The sequence below is a fragment of the Diadema setosum genome, chromosome 4, assembly GCF_964275005.1.
Source record: "Diadema setosum chromosome 4, eeDiaSeto1, whole genome shotgun sequence".
Taxonomy (NCBI): domain Eukaryota; kingdom Metazoa; phylum Echinodermata; class Echinoidea; order Diadematoida; family Diadematidae; genus Diadema; species Diadema setosum.
The window spans coordinates 35,298,885-35,318,608 of NC_092688.1; the positions used below are offsets into that span (position 1 = coordinate 35,298,885).

The 19,724-nt window shown below is 39.7% G+C and overlaps 1 protein-coding gene across 1 annotated transcript in view; it reads right to left on the reverse strand.

Moving 5' to 3' along the window:
• The window catches only part of LOC140227186 (neurofibromin-like), a 122,301-nt gene extending 111,979 nt beyond the window's left edge, over positions 1–10,322 (reverse strand). Inside the window, 1 exon segment of the mRNA XM_072307615.1 lies at positions 10,227–10,322. Within this exon segment, the coding sequence (XP_072163716.1) occupies positions 10,227–10,286 (60 nt within the window). The 5' untranslated portion in view covers positions 10,287–10,322.
• Positions 10,323–19,724: the final 9,402 nt, after the last annotated feature.

Genomic DNA, 19,724 nt, shown 5'->3' on the forward strand with positions numbered 1-19,724 from the left:
GTTTCGTACCAGAGCCGACGCTGTACAGCGTCGATAAATATTGTATGAAACCACTGACTGCGACCAGCAGCGTGCAGCCCATTGTACGCATAGCTAACTGCGACCAGCAGCCCCATACGCAGAGGACCTTGGGAGAGCTACATACACTGGATACCATGGCCAGCGCATGCGCACACAAACATCTTATCCGTTCATGGATTTGAAATTTGTGTGCATGTGATGTGTTCGCATGCACTGGCTGTAGTATTCAGTGTACATGGTGTATGTAGCTCTCCCAAGGTCCTCTCGGCCGAGTCACATTCAGTCATCAATTCGAACAGAAAGGGACTATAGGCAGAACCAAACGTTGCCCGAAGCCTGTTTTCAATACTTCAACTTAATTGGTAAGTCTTCAAATTGAAGAATTTATGGGATTTTAAGTTAACATTTACCCTGCGATACTAAATCTGTCATGATCCTGAATGCTACAATGCGAAGCCCGATTACGCTATGCGTATGGGACTGCTGGTCGCTATGCGTATGGGGCTGCTGATCGCAGTTAATTGCATGATTACTAAGACATGAGAGCACTTTGGGGCGAGTAAGTCTCACAGTGTTAGTTATAATGAAAGGTACTTTAACCTGAAACACAAACTAAGACAAGGAAATTCAAGGACACTTTTGAGGTACCAAAACTTTTTATTATCTTTAAGAGGAATTCAAAGTTTATTTGATGAAAATCGGGTTTGGAGTGACTGAAACATCCAAAAACAAAGTAAAACAAAGTGATCGTAATAAGGTGTGGGTCCCACATTTTATTAGAATCGCTCTTTTTTTGATATCTCAGCCATTTCAAAACCAATTTTCATCAAATAAACGTTGAATTCCTCATAGAATTACATGCTCTTTCATATTTCACGAGAGGTTTCTCGTTATCTCACCAAAAAATGTTAGAAACCTGAAATTAGGTCTCAACCAAAACTATACGATCCCTTTAATCTACATGTAGCATCAGGAGCGGGTCAGGCTCGCGCCTGGCACTGATCGAAGAGTTTATGAACAATAGCAGCGCCAGGCTCGGGCCAAAATTCCTTGCACAGCCAAAGGTCACAATTACCTGGCCGTGCTTCCACCAGAGCGCGCAGTTGCCATGGTGTTATCCTTTACGTGGCGAAGTTCGTGAATGGGTCATCGAAAGAGTAGTACAGCTCTGCTATGTTACTGAACGCAAATTTTTACTGCTTGGTGCAAGCTATTTTATCGCGGGCCAAGAGCTGGCCAAAAATACATGTTTAATATTGAAAGGGGTATAACGGATAGTAATGAAGAAAGAAAGAGAAAAAGAGATGTCGGGATACACTGAAAGAATGATAGAAAGAAGACACTAACGTGCGCAAGTCTTCTGAAAGAGGTAAAGAATAAAAGAGGAGGGGCTGAATGGAATTGGACCAATATTTTGATTTTTTTTTTAAACACCAACATTGTAATTAGTGTAATTATCTTTAGACATGTTTGCCAGGTTTTATAGAATACCAGGGAACTGTTTCATAACAGCTGTTGGTCTCTGACAATCACCTAGGTTAAGAGTCAGTGTGAGTGACCAGAGATTCTCAACCAATCAAAACCAGGGATTGTATTGAAATTGTCAGACTGACAACTTTCATGACATGGTGTTCAGGTTACAATCCTACTTGTAATGCTAGAAAGTGCTTTCTGTTAAATACAAGTTACATATCTCTGCAATATGTGCTGCAAATCTACCTGCACAACAAGCCAGTTTACTGGTGTATTCAACTTTATTGATATTTCCTCTTTAAAGGAACTGTTGACAGACTATTCCATCCATCTGTACACACTTGATTCACACAAATACAGTGTACTTGGAATGCACTGTGTGTACTAATTGTTAGTCACATTCACACACCGAAATTAACATTCTTTTTTTTTTCTTTGTTTTTTTGCATTGCAATGCAAAACTCAAGTTTATTTGCTACTGGTTCACACACACTGCGCAGGACTGCAATGTGATCCTGGGCGTCCAAGAATGCAGACACAAAAAATGTACTGTAGCACATTGCATTGTGGGATAAAAAAACAAAACAAAAACAGAGTTTCTCTCTGTGCTCATTGTACAGCAAATTATCACGTGTTTCTAAAATAGAATCGATGTTATCCCATTTTTTTTAAATCAATATTTCACCTATAAATCAAATACAATTTTTTCTGGTCAGTTTCTCTTTGTTTGCACTCAGTTATTAAAAGATAATTACATAGGGTTGATTTTTGCATCACAATGACTTTTTTGTGTGTGTTCATACACATGAATTAATGGTTTGTGCATCAAGTTGCAAAACTTGCATTTCAAATATCAATTAGATTTTTCTTTTCCTACAGCACAGTAATGAACCATTTAAAGGAGACCTCCGGATGATTTTCAAATTTTTACATTTGAACATATATAAATTAGTTATACTGGGTACAGAGTTTCAGGATTTATAATGATTGGGATGAAAAATAAGAATGTTTTCGAAGTTTATAACAAAATTGCAATGAACAAGGATGATGACATGGCAGCCTCACCATAAGAATGCATGAGATGTGGCTCAAGGAAGCAGCACAAAAGAAGAAGGCATGCATAGATTACACACAGGTGAGCTTGCAAGCATGCGGTATTGTAATGGAATGACACTGCTACATTTCTGAGATATGTGAGGCTCCTATGTCATCATCTTTGTTCAGTGTAATTTGTTTAAGGTTTTTGAAAGTACTGTTTCTCTGCTCAAGAACCACAATAAATTCTACAAATCTATACATGAAGCTGTTGATTTATGTACTACAGTTTGTACATGATGTGAAATTATGAAAATCGTCCGGAATGCCCCTTTAATTCACCTGCTCCTTCCCATTAAGTCCCATAGGCAGGAATTCACTTAGTTGTTGCTAGGTAGGGCAAGGCTCTGCAGGCTTTAGGGTTGTTAAGGGCAACTTTTGTGAAGAAAGCATGCATAAAATGTGAATACATTGCAAATTCAGTCTTTTCAAACTTAAACCTGTTGTGTTAATGATTACTAATCAATTTTTAAAAAGAGATCTCCCCACAAACAATCAAACAAACAAACAAAATGGATCATAATTCTTGGTAGAGGATAAGGGAAAAGATGGGGCCAGTAATCTTTTCAATAAAGGGCAATCACTGTCTGAATTCACCTGCCAGATCAGGAGTCACACAGAAAAAAAGAAGAAGATAAAAAGTGCAGTACCAAAGGCAACTTTGAAATGCAGAAAAAAAAAAAACCTGTTGTTGTTGCTGCTGTTTTCATCCTAGTCTCGGAGGGCGAACTGCGATTTTACAAATCACTGCAGTTCTTCAGTATTGGGTTGGAGGAATATTGTCTAATCTCAAAGAAATTGCAAAAGGTTCAGGTACTGTAATGAGCATGTTGGATCGTTACTCAACAGACTAAAAAAGAGTGCAAGAATATGAAAAGATTGAACAATATATCAATGGCACAAAGAATTTTGGGAGAAACAGCAAGGAAGAAGACGAAGAGAGAGAAAGAGAGGAGGAAAATAGGAGGAGATGATATTAACTTTCTCTTTTATCGAATGAAATGAATGTTTCTAATTTTAACATGGCCTAGGCATAATTTCTTTACGAATAGAATACCATGCCCACAGCAATATTATGCATTCACTGGATGCGTACCACCAAATACAGTTGTATCATGGCATACCCATGCCACTCACGCACACAGTACAAACTTGTACATGATACATTGTAGTTTGAGAGAAAGTGGTTTACGCTTTACAATTGTACAATGTACTGTAAATATGCCATATTTTATATTTTGCACATCTAATTTTTTGCAAGTCTAATTTTTTGCAAATCGTGACTTCCTGACAATTTCGTGAGGGCTAAATTTGCGATTGTGGTGCCCAGCAAAAAAAAAAAAAAAATTATGTAAGTCATATTCATGTGAAAGTCAGAGTTAATAATTTTTCATGTTTTTAAATTTGGGAATAGTATCTGACTTACAAAATTATTGAAAATAAAAACTCACAAAATATATGTGACCCTGTATCACAAAACCAACAAAAAGTCACCGGACATGGATTATCAGTTAAGGGCAGATTCTTAAGGAGCAGACTCTCAGCTTTAAAATGATGTATAACTCAATTCAAATGGACTCTGCTAACCTATCTAAATACTAGAAAGAAAGCACACACTCTGGAAAAGTGTGAACGGAGAAATTTAGAGGCTCTGAAGAACAGGGTCTATTCAAGGGCTTGAATAATCTTTACCAAGACGTGCTAGCCATGCAATCAAAGGGACAAAACACAGGATGTAAACCACCGGAGCAACAACAAAGAAGGGATTATCAGATTAAACTGAAATTGAGCATGTTCTATTAACACATTCTGCCCATGATTATTGCCAACTTTCAGGGCAGTAGAGTTATCCTTTCAAAAGTTATTAGACTTGAAAGTGGAGAGTGTGTAAAGGATTTCAAGAAATGAAAAGGGGACTGAGATACACCTGATCATTCTATTCTCCCCCCAAAAAAAAGAGTTGTAGAAAAACTGCTGAAAACACACTTTCCCATTCATGTTATGATCCCAAACTAGAGAATAATGTAGAAGAAGGATAGCTCTTTCAGAAAATATGAAAAACTCAAGAATGACTCGGTTTAAGACCCATTTCACCTTTTTTGAGTCCTCATGTAAAATCAAGGGGTGCGACTTTTTGTTCGTTTTGTGATGCACGGTCACATATGGTGTATACAGTAGGTTGGGGGTATCATGAACATGTAGAACTTGCCCATTATTAGTAACAGCATTTTTTCTAACTGTTGATATTGCCAACATGCAATCAATCTATACACGATGAAAATGAGCCAGTTCATAATTAGTCCATGCGCACACTAGTACCAATATGACCTTTCAAAGTTGATCTGGCACTTCACTTGATTTCAAAGTGACATAAAAATGTAATGCTTACACATTAGGCCCGTTCACACACAAGGGAAAAAGTGCGCTTTTAAAAATCGATTTTCTTATCGCGATCAAAATTTCGAAATTTTTTCCAGTGTGGACAGAAAAATTTCACTAATTTTCGCGATCCTAATCACAATCCAACTCGCACTATTAGTGCGATTTTTCAGAATAATCGCAATTATTTTGCCAAGCGTCGTGTGTGTGAGCGCGATCGAGATTCTGAAATCGGTATTTTTAATCCCATCGTTCGTAGCGCGTGAACGTCAACATTATTGGGACCGCGGGGTCAGTCTTCGGTCATGCAAGTTTCGCGAATGCGCAATTTGGCCACTGATCACTCTTTCCTAGCTGCGAAGTGCGAGTTTTCCTTGTGTATGAACAGTCGAAAAAAAAAATCGAAATTTGGATCGCGATTGTAATTTCGATTTTCATTGTGTGTGCACGGGCCTATTGATGCCCCACATAATAATTGATGCAATTCATGTTCAAACAAGGAATAAACTTAGACCAAGTGACCAGAATGGTCCGTTAATTAACACTTGAGGATGCATAAATTGTTTTGTATTGAGTGCATTAACAAACTTTATCTAATTTTATCAATATTGTCCATCATAGTACTAGGCTTTAATGAACACTTTGTTGCAGTCAGGTAGATGTACTGGCAAGCATCATGTGTAAAGACTGCATACATAATCATTATATTACAGACGCCCATTTCAGTGACTTTAAAAACCAGCATGCCTGCTGTTGGTACAAATGACCTTTTTCTGCTCATGTGCAAATTGGAACTATGAACCGGCTTCTAAAGTACTGAGTTTGTCAATGACATGGCCTCAAGAATGCATTATGTGTGATTTGATGAACTTTCTTTCTTGAAATATAGTGAGAGTCCATGCATCCTGTTTCATAATTCACACTGATTGATTAATTAGGAAAAATCATTTTGCAGCACAACAAAACAAGATATGAAATGTCAGTGTGAAGGATTGAAAGGTTGAGGTTGCAGGTCTTCCAGATCAACTTTTTGGAATGCCTCATAATCTATTTCCTGTTGAGGACGGGCTGATTTTGCTACAACGCGCATTTCCCATAGATCCCTGCCCAAGTATACTTGAGACTCGTCCTCAACAGGTTAATGGTGGGGATCTACAGATGAGATTCAAACTAGTATTCATGTAATCTTAACAGTAATTTTGCCTTTCAAATTGTTTCTAAATGTGACCCACCATGACAAAAGGATTCAAAAGTTGATGTTGGCTGAGACAAGAAAATCAAGTTTGCAGACAGTTCATCAAAATCGGTCAAAACCATCAAATTTCTGTTGTTGGGAAAACATTGTAGTTGAATGTCTCATCTATCATTTGCTGAAATTTCAAAGACTACGATAATGATCAAAGGAAAGATTTAGCACCGCAGATACACCTGTAGACTCCGCCCCTAGCAATGAGGGAGTGATCTTATTGGTCAGTGTGTGACATCCTGGTTACTGAATGGTCATGCGTAGACCCTTGGCGCTATAAAGCTTGAATGAATGTCGCGGAGGTAGCTATGTGCAAACCTTCTCTTGTCAAGAGGTGAAAACTGTCTTACCTCCCCCTGATCACAATTGTGTCGGAGAGAAAACTTTGAAGGCAGTTTTCTCTAAAAGCTGATTTCCTAGACCATTGTGAAAGAATAAATAAATAAGAGTTGTTGAACTATCCAACAATCAGAGAGTAAATGACAAACACATTTCATTGATATGAATATCAAAATCCAATTTACTTTGTGGTGTCAACCAAATTGTGGACTTTTAAATGGTAACAGCTTTTTACCAAACCTCTCGGCATTTTGAACTTCACTGCAAACTCAAACAAACAGCTCATAGAGGGTTGTAATAAATCACAGTAATAATTTCCTCACATTCCAGAAAGAAAGTTCATCGTGACAACAAACATCATGTAGCACAAATTTGAATTCGATATATACAATGTACAGAGCTAGTACAATTAAAGTTTCTACAACACCAATGGATTTAATGCATTGTCCATTATGAAATGAAATTGCAGTCACACACTGTATACTTTTAGTAGCTATAGAGAAAATATGAATATGGGAAAATGCTTTTAAAAAAGAAAAAATAATTGTGTTTGATGTTGTTTAATATGGTGCTATTAAGTATTAACTTCTGATCAATGTTTGTAACTGGATTTTGCTTCTTTTTCAGTCTACAACCTTCATATTTTTTTTCAGTCTCTTGAAAGTCAAGACAAGCACCAGAATAATACAGTTCTAGAGGCAATTATCCTCTCTCAACATCAGACAACTACACAGCACCATACTATAGACAGATTACCTTTGTTGTAGAGCTTTGTTTCAAGCTCTGATGATTTCTGTGTTGGTGTCATACCTGGGGCATATGGTTCATTTCAGTGTTTTTGGTATGTATGTATATGAACTTTGAACTGTTTTAAAAGGTAATCTGTTCAACAGCACAATTATTCTACCAAAAGACTCTTTCATAGCCATCATTAATGGCTACCACTGATTGCAGATTTACCATTAATTGTAAAGTTACCTAACCAGTATCATATTTTCATGCAATAGGCCCATATTCCACCAAAAGAAAATACAATTCTCAAGATGTATCAATTTGTACACAAAGTGAGTAATACCATCATGAAAGTATATTTAAAGGAGAGAAAAATGTAATAAACAAAATAAATACAGATTAACATCAGAGATGTTCCCCTTAATTTGGCAGTTCTATAGGGTAACATTTGAATATTATAAAAACACCATACTTATACAACTGTAGTGGATGCCTGAAAATCAGACCACTCCCATCACAAATTTCTGAATTTGCTGCACAAACACACATTATGCAATGAATAGATCTGTATAACCAAGGTGAATATGGATTCAGATCATGCAATAGAATTTACAAATTGTACAATTGCAACTATTTCACACTTAAATTTCTGCACCCTGAGCACACCACAAGCAGAGCTACCAAGTCTCACACATTTAGGGTCCATCTCACAATCTCACGCATGGCATCCTTTTTTCTCATGCATCGGGACATAGCTCAAAGGATTAAAGTGATAGTTGCAATTTAAGGTATATTTCCCTTTTGTTTTTCAAAATAAGTAAAATATAGTCACTTTAATATGCACCAGATCGCACCATTAAGAGCTAAAAATTGAAAAAGCTCCCTACTTTGTAGGGGGGGGGGGGGAACTGGGGGAGGGTGGGGCTTGGAGGGGGTGCCCCTCCCCCCTCTTTTGTTTTTCAAAATAAGTACAATATAGTCACTTCAGTATGCACCAGATCGCACCATTGAGAGCTAAAAATTGAAAAAGCTCCCTACCCTGGGAGGGGGACCCCCCCCCCTCGCTTCACTCCCTCTCTCGCACACATGTGCGCGCGCCAAGACGCCGAGTCATGAAAATCTCACTCATAAAATTGTTTTGAACTTGGCATCTATGCACAAGTTGTACACAGTACACTTTTTGCATCCCTGACAGGAATGTTGTTAAAAAGATGAAAGAAAAGAAAATGGGTAAGAAATGCATTTAGCATTCAGACCAATGAATTGCAAGCTGTAGTGTCACACCATATGACAATATTATGACAGCCAGCATCTCATGTTTCATATACATAAAATGTATCAACCATCCAATTCCAACCTATCCCAACTTCATTTTTTTCTTCTTTTTTTTTTTTACTAGTTACATTGTTTAAAATTGTCTGTACTTAACCTACGGTGTATAATATTTTGCAAACTGGGACATCTCGCAGGTTGTTGAAGTCACAACCAAGAAACAGAGTGATGGAAAGAGAAATACGAATTATCCCTTATCAGGTAATAAGTTATTGAATTCCCAGGTTAGATACAATGTACAACACATTTGTGTTTTGTCAATGCGAGGCAATACTTTTACAAGTTGTTATTTAAATGTTAATCCGAAGAAAATAGGTCCATTCGCTGAAATAATGAACACCGCAAAGATTAGAAATCGCAATGCAACAAATGAGGAAATAAACAATGTCACACTGCAACCCATATGGTTATCAACTGCAAATTGATATTCACTACAACGTATATTATGAATGCCAATGTAAGTCTATAAACTTCAAAGTAAACGGCTTATATCCTAGACGGAAAGATCCGTCTGTCCTCCGGAGTCTTTTATTTTTTTTTTGATGTTATCGCTCTCCTCATCCGTGAAGCCAGACGCAGTCTCCATGGAATACATACACTGTACATGTATATCCCCGACGACCAGATACAGATCAATCTTTCGGTCCACTTATATCCATACTCTGAATCTTTTTGTCACTCATCAACTCAACTGCAGTGAAGGGATCATTGACATTGGCATGCTCACTTAATCTAGGGACTCTAGGTCTAAATTTCATAAGCTACAGCTACTAAAACTAATAAAAGTTCTAATTCTATGTTGGCAATAAATCAAAATCACAGGGTCTTAGCATGTCTACAAAGAAAAATTGACCGTGATTGGCGTGATGCGTACATGGTCATGGATGGGAGTACTAAACAACAATTACAACGTCCAACATCAACAATTGTATGTTTATTTTGTGCCAAATGCCTTATATTATAGGCCCTACATGTAAATACGAGGAAGTTTTAGTTATTCTGAGGAGCTAGAGAGAGTTATATATGCACACATCCCACACAAATCGTGAACATGTTTGTACTGTCTGTAGCATTAGCAAGCCGCTTGAGCTTGCATTGAATGTATGGGCCTAGCCTTGCAGTGCACTGCAAGTAATGTACGGTGGCGGACTCTACTCAACAATACTGGCACTACTGGTTTCTTGGTGCAGCAGCCAGTCCTAGCTGTATTATTGAGTTCATTTTAAAATCTCATTCTGCTCATCCAGATAGCAGTACAAAGGTATTACACTTGTCTTGAACTACTCTTTCAGCAAGTAATTCTTGAGCAACTCCGCTCACATAGGCCAATGAAAACCAATCATTCAACCCAACCTTTTTTACTCAGACTGGCTTCGCAGCGGTCTACGGCACCAGCACACACGTTGACGTTTACTGTGTGGCTTCGATTCGGCCTCCGTTTGTACGCGAACGAATGACGAGACGTCCCATTCATTACTACAGTAATGATCTCTACACATTAATCGTATGGACATGTCCCCGTTCACCGACTAAAGAAACTGGAAAATGACGACCACTTCCCAAAATAATGACATCATATGAACAATAAGAGTGATATATCACTACATACCTGCTCCTCGAATCTCCCAATAAGCAGTGCCACCCAATCTATAGGCCTCTGGGCGGCCATTCTGAGGGGAAAATAATGAAAACTTTCTACATGGGCTTGCCGACTGCAGCAGCGGCGATTTCATTCAGAAATTTATTTATTTATGCCAGCGCCCTCTACGCTTAGCTTTTAGAGGTGGGGTTTACAATGGTGGAGTTGGGCGGGGATCGCTTGGATCTCTCCCCTTCCGCTCAAGCAGGCTCATATTACGTACGTTTCTTTCCTTCCTTCTTTCCTTTTTCCTGTTCCCTCTCCACCCCATCCCCTGTTTGTTCCTCTCCCCCTTATTCCCCCTCTCTGCCTATCTATTTCGCTTCTTTTGCTGTACTCACATAACAATTAATACAAATACGAATCACCGAGTTACAGAAACACGCACAATATCATGATAATTACAGCATAACGTATTGCAATCAAGAAGTTGGCTGACCAGCACGAGAGATATACTAGTATTAGTAATAGGTTATGAACAAGTAAAAGTATACTAGTAGATTATAATGAAGGTTGTGCACGTGCGTGAGAGTACGTATATGGCATTTTCTTTGAATGCTATTTTTATGTCTTTAAGAGTCTTATATTTCTTCAACCTGTCAATGTGCTGTCAGTGAATGCAATGTGCTATAATGTCAAAGTTTGGTTACTTTTCATCTTGTCTTGTTTCCTCTTCTCTCTGCCATGTCCGTTTTTTCTTTATTTCTTTTTTCCTTCCTTAAATGTGCATATTTTTATTGTGACACGTGCTTCATGAATACTGTTTATGATCATCATTATTATTTTTTTATGACTTTCTTTCCGGATGGTTTTGTTTCATATTTTGCTTGTTTTTATTTCTATGTTTGTTTTGCCTCATTTTGTTCCTTTCATGTAGCAATGTTTGTGGGGTTTTTTATCACCATCCTGTTATAATATGCATGGTAGACGATAAGTCATGTGAAAGACAAAACCTTGCCACTGTCCTCCAAAATGCACATTTTAATTAAAATAAGATTAACCAATCTAGTCTTTATTATACTCTAGGTGAAAATCAATAAGTCATTCGGTTAACATTAATATTCATTTTTTTTTCTTTTTTTTTTTTTTTGCTGAAACTTGTGCACTCCGGTTCATAATATGAAGAATATTTTGAACAAAAAAAAAGTATCGTTTATAGTTGATGTACGTGTAGGAGGGCCTTCAAAAGAAGCGTGATATATTATATTAATGATTATGTCATCAAAGATTGGATCATTTACTACAGTACTGTAAGCAGGCTTGATCACCTTCGGCAGTCATTGATATCATGCTTATGACATCAGATAAGCGTAATTGAATGAAATAAAACAGCATGACTGAACTTTCAAAAATTGAAGTCATTAATGAGGAAAGAAATGAGAACGAGAAAAATATAACAAGTTTAATGAAATTGGATAACTCATGGAAAATAACACAGAATATTGTTGTAACGTTACACTCGATACTAACAATGATAGTAAGCACAGGTATTGGAGGGGGAGGGAGATAGGAAGGATGGTAGACAAGGTTGAAAAAAAAAAAGATTGACGATGGAAGTGTCACAAGTGAGTGACTCAGATTTCGCAGAGTGGTCGGGAAGACGTTTTGGCAACATCTTGGCCATGTTTCGGTGACGTCTACAATACAGATACTATCACAGCCTGGTCTTCGGGGAGTCACAACAGAATGGAACATGTTCGATTTTTTTAAAGAGAATCCCTCTGCAGTCTCCAGCGGGTTTCGGAGGTCTCCGCGACGTCTTTGCGACGTCTCTGCGACGTCTCCACGACGTCCTCTGCGATGTTTCCTTCGCAGACAAGTCGCGGAGACTAATTTGTCCCCGAGGTCTCAGAGACGTCTCCGTGACCCGCGCGACCAGCAGGGAGACCGATTAGGGACTTACCGGAGACGTCACGGAGACGTCTCCGCGACTGAAAAGACGTTTCGGAGAAGTCGCGGCGACGTCTCCGAGATTTCTGGGCGACCAGAGTAAGTTGTCACCTTGTCTGGAAACGTCTTGGACATTGCCTTTTTGGTGAGAGGGCAAGTCCTTTCTTGCGGCGAAGTCTCCTCCGGCTATATAGGCCCTTTACTTTTTTCTTTTTTCGTTTTTTTTTTAAATCTTTTTATTTATTTGTTTTTTTTTTTTGCTGGACTATCGCACAGTGAGCTTGGGAGAAGCTATAAAGTGCAGCCAAAGTGGGCCCATATGGCTAGGATATTTTTCCTTTTTCACGTCCATTCAAAGCGGCAGCTCTTTACCCTTTGTGTTCCATGCTTATTTCCTGTCCATGAGTGTGTGTGTGATGTGAAACTAGTGCACATTTGACTCATTGGCACATTAATTAAGCGACGTTATAAAAGTATAAAGATACTGCTCTTTTTTTGTAAGAAAAAAAGAAGAACAAAATCTGCAATTTATATATCATTTTTAAAGATGAAAAAATTCCTTTATGTACATGACAAGTGTAAATTACTGGCATACAATTCACTCAGTTGGCCTACTATCAAAAGGCTGCATTGCTGCTTTTTCAACTATGCATGTGTATGGATATCCCGAATTGTAACCTCTGCGGGGCGTGCGCCAATTACTGTGGGGTATTAAATCCCATCTCTGAAAACAAACAGTTTGGTAAAGGTATTATCGCTTTGCGGAATGAAGTATGAATTCAAACAGCATTGTATCTCTTGAAAGTTATTCAATGATACTTTTTGATTTTAAAAAAAAAGTCCTGTAAACTTAATGATCGTGGATTATTGTCCATGAAATTTGTAGTAAATACACGTCGTGTAAAATGCGCTGTGGGAGTCATTAATGCTAATACATGTACATGGTAGTTTTCGTATTGGCATAATTTAAACAGTCTTAGGCTCACGCTGATAATAAATCATTGACTCTCACCACTGCCACTATTTTACAGTCCTATGCTCAGTTCATAGTACATTTTTCAGTGAATTCAGAGAGGTGGCGCTCATCTCCCTTGTGTGTTAGAGCCGTGTAATTCAACCATGTCCACCGTTTTCGACTGAATGATCCTGGAAGTAAACACTGGCCAATAGAGGGCGTCATTTACTTTGCAATCCACACTGCAGAGCGTCTCGCTCGTTCTCCCCAGAAAAATAAAAATTACATGATCGTTAATTGTTTTTTTCCCCTTTGGCTTGTTAAGTCAAGATATTCAAAATTTCCAGAGGCACTTGGCAAGAGAATGTTCTCAAACGTATCCTCCAGTCTTTGTCACTGTCACACTCGAGAACTTTTCGAGGGTATAGGAATTAGGCGTGGGGTGACACTACACTTGCTCCTGCGACATTGCTTAGGTCTTATTTTCTCGAAGGACTTAGGATTAGGGTTAGGTTAGGATTGTGGTTGGATTTTAGGTTTAGCTTGATGTGAGGATTAGGATTAGTGTGAGGGTTATGTGAATGGGTAGATTTATATTTGGCTTGGAGGCGGCAGATGACATGGGAGCTATTGTCGCAGGAGCAAAATATGCAATGGAACCAGAAATAGGGTCAACTGTTTTCTTCACACTTAGTCCCGTCTCAAAATACAAAGTAGAATATTTTAGTATAGACTGTGAGCGATGCCGAGAAGTTTAGGGTTTTCTCAAAGCAGTAATCGGTTGCGGAATGAGGTGAGGTGGGGTGGCGGGTGTGTAGTGCTTGGAAGGGACTGCATGAGGTTGCTCGAAGAAATCCCAATCCCAATCCAAATAACTTTGTTTATCCACTTTCTGTTAATTAGTCTTCGGATGCTCCCGATGGGCAGTAGAATACTTCTCTATCGTTCTGCGCTCACAAAATTATTATCATTGTTATTGTCATAATTGTTGATATCATTCATCATCACTATTCTAGTCATCATTGTGATTGTTATCATTGCTATCATTAGTATATCATCATCATCATCATCAATAACATTCACGATTGCAACAAAGAAATAATCCAGCGATTGTAGGGTATGCTGTTCCACCCAGTTTCAAAGCAGAAAGATATATTTCTAATGCTACAACCATATATATCACGACCCTGACCCACTCAGGCCATCAAACATACACATGCCATGCTTGTTCCATATTCTAAGAGATACGCCCTTTAGGAATAGAAATTGATCAGGATTGTGAAAACCCATCACGGGCTTTTGGAAAGGAAGACATCAAATTTACCCCCAGCCTATCACAGGTTTTTGGAAGGGAAGATAACAAAATTACCCCCTCAATGAAGGGAGAGTCCCTAGGTGAAGACTGTCCATAATTTCAGCACAAGTACTGACAGGAAAGTCTTAAGATATATTTTTTATGTTGAATAACACCTGAGAAGGGTTACAGCTCGTTATTCCGAAGGTTCGTTATTCCAAAGGCTCTTCAGTCCGAAGATTCGTTATTCCGAAGGTTCGTTTTTCCGAATTTCATTTTCGGATTAACAAATCTTCGGAATAACGAACCTTCGGAATAACGCCACAAAAAAAAAAAACAACAAATAAATAAATGTTCGGATTATCGAACCCTCTTTCATTTTCGGATTAACGAACCTCTAGGTATAGGAAATTTGTGTGTTTCGGATTAACGAACCTTCGGAATAATGAACCTTCGGAATATCGAACCTTCGGAATAACGAACAGCACCCCTGAGAAGATGTACTTCCCTGAGAAGAGAAGGCCAGCTCGGCGTGCTTTGCAGCAAAGCATGCACAGTGACCACATTCGGGAGAATCGGGGAAAACACGAAAAAGCCGCACAACCACCATTTTTGATTTTTTCGGGAGTTTGAAACTAATCCTATTTGAGAATTGTTGGGGAAAGATTTGAAAAATCACCTATCTTAAAATTTATCGAAAATCCCGTAAGTCCCCCTATTTCAATGATTTTTCGGGATTTTTTTCCCGAATTAAGCCCCTGAAATACAACCCTTTCCAGGAAAATCGGGAACGCGCATGCGATACAGAATGACCACCTGGGTCTGTCTCACGGACGCAGCAGAGACAAAGTGAAGGACAAGCAACGCCATCGATCTCTCTTTCTTTGACGTCAAAGATCATCTGTCCAATCAATAGTGCAGAATCCAAAAATGAAAAGTTGTGTATATCATAGAGACCAAGGAGGTCTACTAGGAGAGAACTGTGCTTCAGGCTCGTCAGGCTAGAATTTTCATTTTCATTTCATCAGATTTTCGTCTCATCAACAGAAAAATCCCCACACGTTGTCTGGTGGTACGACTCTTACTGTAGCCAACAGACTGACTCACAATAATCCGACAAAAGATAAGACCGGGATAAGACCTCATTGCCGATCTTTAAAAGGAAAAGGAAAAAAAAAGAGGAAGGTTTTTTTTCGTCATTGTGCCTCAGTGATCGCAATCGATTCTGCGCAACATTTCAAGCTTAAACAGCGCCACCTTGAGGCGCTCAAACTACAACCCTACCCGTCCTGTCTGCTCCCGTTTGTCCTCGACATGCCTGGTAATAGACATTTCTGATAACGGCAGTAAAATAATAATTGAACTTGAACATTTTTATGGGATATTACTTTATATGGCTGCCTTTATCTTTAGAGAGGAACTGATTAAAGGCAGCTTAAAGGCAGAAAAAAATTGTATGTATTTAATTTGCAAATAATTATTTAAATCCTATTTTCCTGAATTACTAATTTGGAAAACCCACAACGAAAACATGTTGCTTTTCTTGCCCTCTTCACTCTTTTATTATTATAGCTTCATACAAGCTTGTTGCAATATTTTTCATAAAAAGATAGTTAATGTCGAATGATTGAGGTGTTGGTGTTTGGGGAAAAAATTCAGCTTTTATATTAAGTTGACACCAAATATTACATTGACCGAATTGTGGAAAAAAGAGCACTTTTTTGATGAACTGGGTAAACTACCAGTGTATGACTTTTTAAAATGATTTTTTGTTGTTGTTGAAATATGCCTTATCGTTTGAAGAAATAGGAAAATCAACCAAGGCCTACTGATAGACATCATCAGTGAAGGACGACAGAAAGCTGCCCTGGATGAGGGCGCGAAACCCTCGCCAACCACTCGATTTCCTCTTCTTCTTCGCGCGTGCTGATCCCTCTGCTGATCCGTGTGTGGTGAGAAATACGTCGATCCATTTGGTCACAAACGAGTGTGCGAGGGACCCGTTATGCTTTCACCGCAAGATGTCCTCTCTCTCTCGTCCGCCTGCAAACAATCAAAATCAGTAAGAAGAGGGAGGAGGGCGGGACGAGAAAAAAAGTGCGGAGACGCCGAGTGAAAAAGCGAGTGGGCAGATTATGAAATCGCCCACAGCGTGAGCGAGAGCACGGACGTATCTCATTTATTGTCTTATAATACTTCTGATTCATTTTTGCGGTTTGTGTGAGTGTGTGTGTGTGTGTATGTGTGTGTGTAGGCGCCAAAGTTTGTCTTCGTATTGTGATCCGTTTCGATCCTGTTATTGGATGTAAACCACCGCGAAGTCCTCCCCATTCACTCATTCGCGGATTTCGCATTCTATCACCGTAAGTGACGGGAGGAAACAAACTCATCGTCTCGCCGCCAGCCGTCAATGGAAAGTAATGTGTTTGCGGCCAGGAGTGATGCATTGATTAAGGTCATGTTGGAACGCACACGACTGTTTCGCCTACGCCTAGGGAGAGCAGAGCTGCACTTTCTCCTCGAATTTTGTCTATTTATTTTCGCGACTGAAAATAATTACGTGGGATGCGGTTTTATAGTGTGCATCCATCTCCACGATTAAGAGTTAACGCATAATAACGCAAAATAATTATTCCGGTAAGAGGGCTTTTTCGAGGTTTGTGTCCAAATTTGGTCTTCGAATTTTGATCGACGTCTCGTCACGATGACCACCTGGCCTTTTGTGGTGGCTGATGATGTCGGCTTGAGAGTTTTCTCGGTGGAGCCGTATGCGTCGGATCTTCCCGAAGGCGACACCACCGCGACTCCGGGAAATTTCAGTGGGCCGGACTGGACTTCGCTGGACACCGCTGAACAGATACTCGAAGGAGCCATCCTGTGCTCGATGATCGCGCTGACGATGATCGGCAACTGTCTCGTCGTCCTCGCCGTCTGCCTGGAGAAAAAACTCCGGACATTCGAAAACTTCTTCTTCGCCTCGCTCGCCATCGCGGACCTCTCCATAGCGATGCTCGTCCTCCCGCTGTCGGTCAAGGTGGAACTATCCGGTGGTCGATGGCTTCTCGGACCTCGGGTCTGCGACCTTTTCATCTTCACCGATGTCGCCTGCTGCACGGCGTCGATTCTGCACCTCTGCACCATCGGCATCAACCGATGTCGATCAATCACCTCTCCGTTGCATTACGTACGGAAACAGACGTTCCGCCGGGCGGCCGTGATGATTTTCGGTGTCTGGATTGCGTCTTTCCTCATTGCATGCCCGCCCTTGCTCGGTTGGCCCCAAACGCGCAATCGATCGTCGCAATCGTGCGAATACGACGACGACAAGTTCTACATCATCTACTCCTCCTGTGGGTCTTTCTTCATTCCCCTGGTCGTTATGCTGATCGTGTACGGGAGAATATATGTGATTTCCAAGAGAGGGGTGGAGTTCCGGCGAAATTCGACGCCCCCGTTCCAAATGCAGCAGGACCACCACAATCACCTGATGCAGCAGCAACATCTTCAGCGACATCGACAACACCAGCATCACTGTCGGACTCATTGCCAGCAGGGTGTGGTCAAGGGACGCGGGTCGAAGCGTCGCCTCGCGGACGTGTACCAGGTGGAGCACGGCGGGTCCAGGTGTGTTGCGAGACGCGCCCACGCGGCCGGAGTTGCTTACAGCAATGGCTGCAACAATCGTGCTGGTGGTGGTGGGGGCAACGGGCAGGTGACAAAGCCCGGGTTGAGGAGAATACGATCGTCAATCTTTACATTCCATCCGATGGGGAAGCAGGAAACTAGACGGAGATTTAACGAGGTGAAGACGGTGAAGACACTCGGTGAGTTTGCTTCACAATTTCTGTATATTAATATTTATATCAAATGCTTTCTCGACAGTCTGCAAATCATGAGGACCATGAACATACATAATTTCGACGATGATTACCGGTAGACAAATTTGCCAATAAAGTTTGAATTAATGAGTACACCTCACCATTCAAAGTGGCCGAGAGTGACACATCCTATATATCCAAACCTCACCCGTGTGGTCGGCAAGAAGGGAACAGTATACGATGTCAGATGTAAACCATGGCTTTCACAACAACAACAACAACAACAACAGCAACAACAACAACAACAACAACAACATCATCATCATAATTAACAACAACAACAACAACATCATCATCGTCATTAACAACAATAACAACAACAACAACAACAACAACAACAACAACAACAACAACAACACGGTGGTCTAAATTACTTGTTTGATTGTTAAACCTGGTTCGAATGCTCTAATTAGCAAATGACTTGCTGACACTGTTGTACTTGAATTGCAGCCATGTTTGAGAAGGCGAATAGAATTACTGCTTACTGTACATTGATTCATCCGTTCTCATGGAGTTACAGATATAAAAAAAAATCAACCAAAATCATAATCTGCATTGTTTTAACGTTGTTAGAAACAGAGATTAAAAAATCACTAATACTCTCAGGGCCATATGGGAGAGACTTCAGTGTGACAAGCCCAATTCCCAAATACCCATGGTTATTTCTAATACGAATGTGCATGTGTAAGTATGTGTGTGTGTGTGTGTGTGTGGTTGGATGTATATGTGAGTGCCTGGAAATCAAGATTGTTAAGAAACCTCCAAACTTATAATTAAGTGTATGTTGTGTTGCAATTGTGTGGAGGTAAGCTCACTTATTATACCAATTTTTTTTTTCTTTTTTAATCGCGCTCTTTTTCGATGCCGTTTGACAGCTTCCATTTTTGGCAACTTATCTATACCGTCATAATCCTATTTCATCACATCTGAAGTTTGTAACATTTTCATTTTTTCAATCGCTGGATTTGGTTTTTCTTGATTACGCGAGTTACGAATCAGCGCCTACCTTTAACAAGAGCTACTTTATGGAAGGTCTATTCATACTTTTTTTTGTGAGAAAGAGCTTAAGAGAGAGAGAGAGAGAGAGAGAGAGAGAGAGAGAGGGATTATGAGAGAAGGGGAGAGGAGAGGGAGAGAGGAAAGAAATTCAGCAAATGCATGTGTACCTAGATCTTCTTGATGACATCAGGATATAGAACATTGATTCTCTGATTGACTGGAGATGAGAGAGGTAGCATTATCTTTAAACGTTTTTCTCTTCAAAGTTACAACGTGAACAATATCCACGTCCCATCATGAGCACGTCATCTCCTGTCATTCCTAGAATATGGTGGCAAGTTTATGAGATGTTCATGGAAATATCTCATTTACATAATATATTCTGCCAAATATATCGGGCTAGGCAATAAAAAGATGACACTTCGCTTTTTTTTTTTTAAATGAAATCGGAT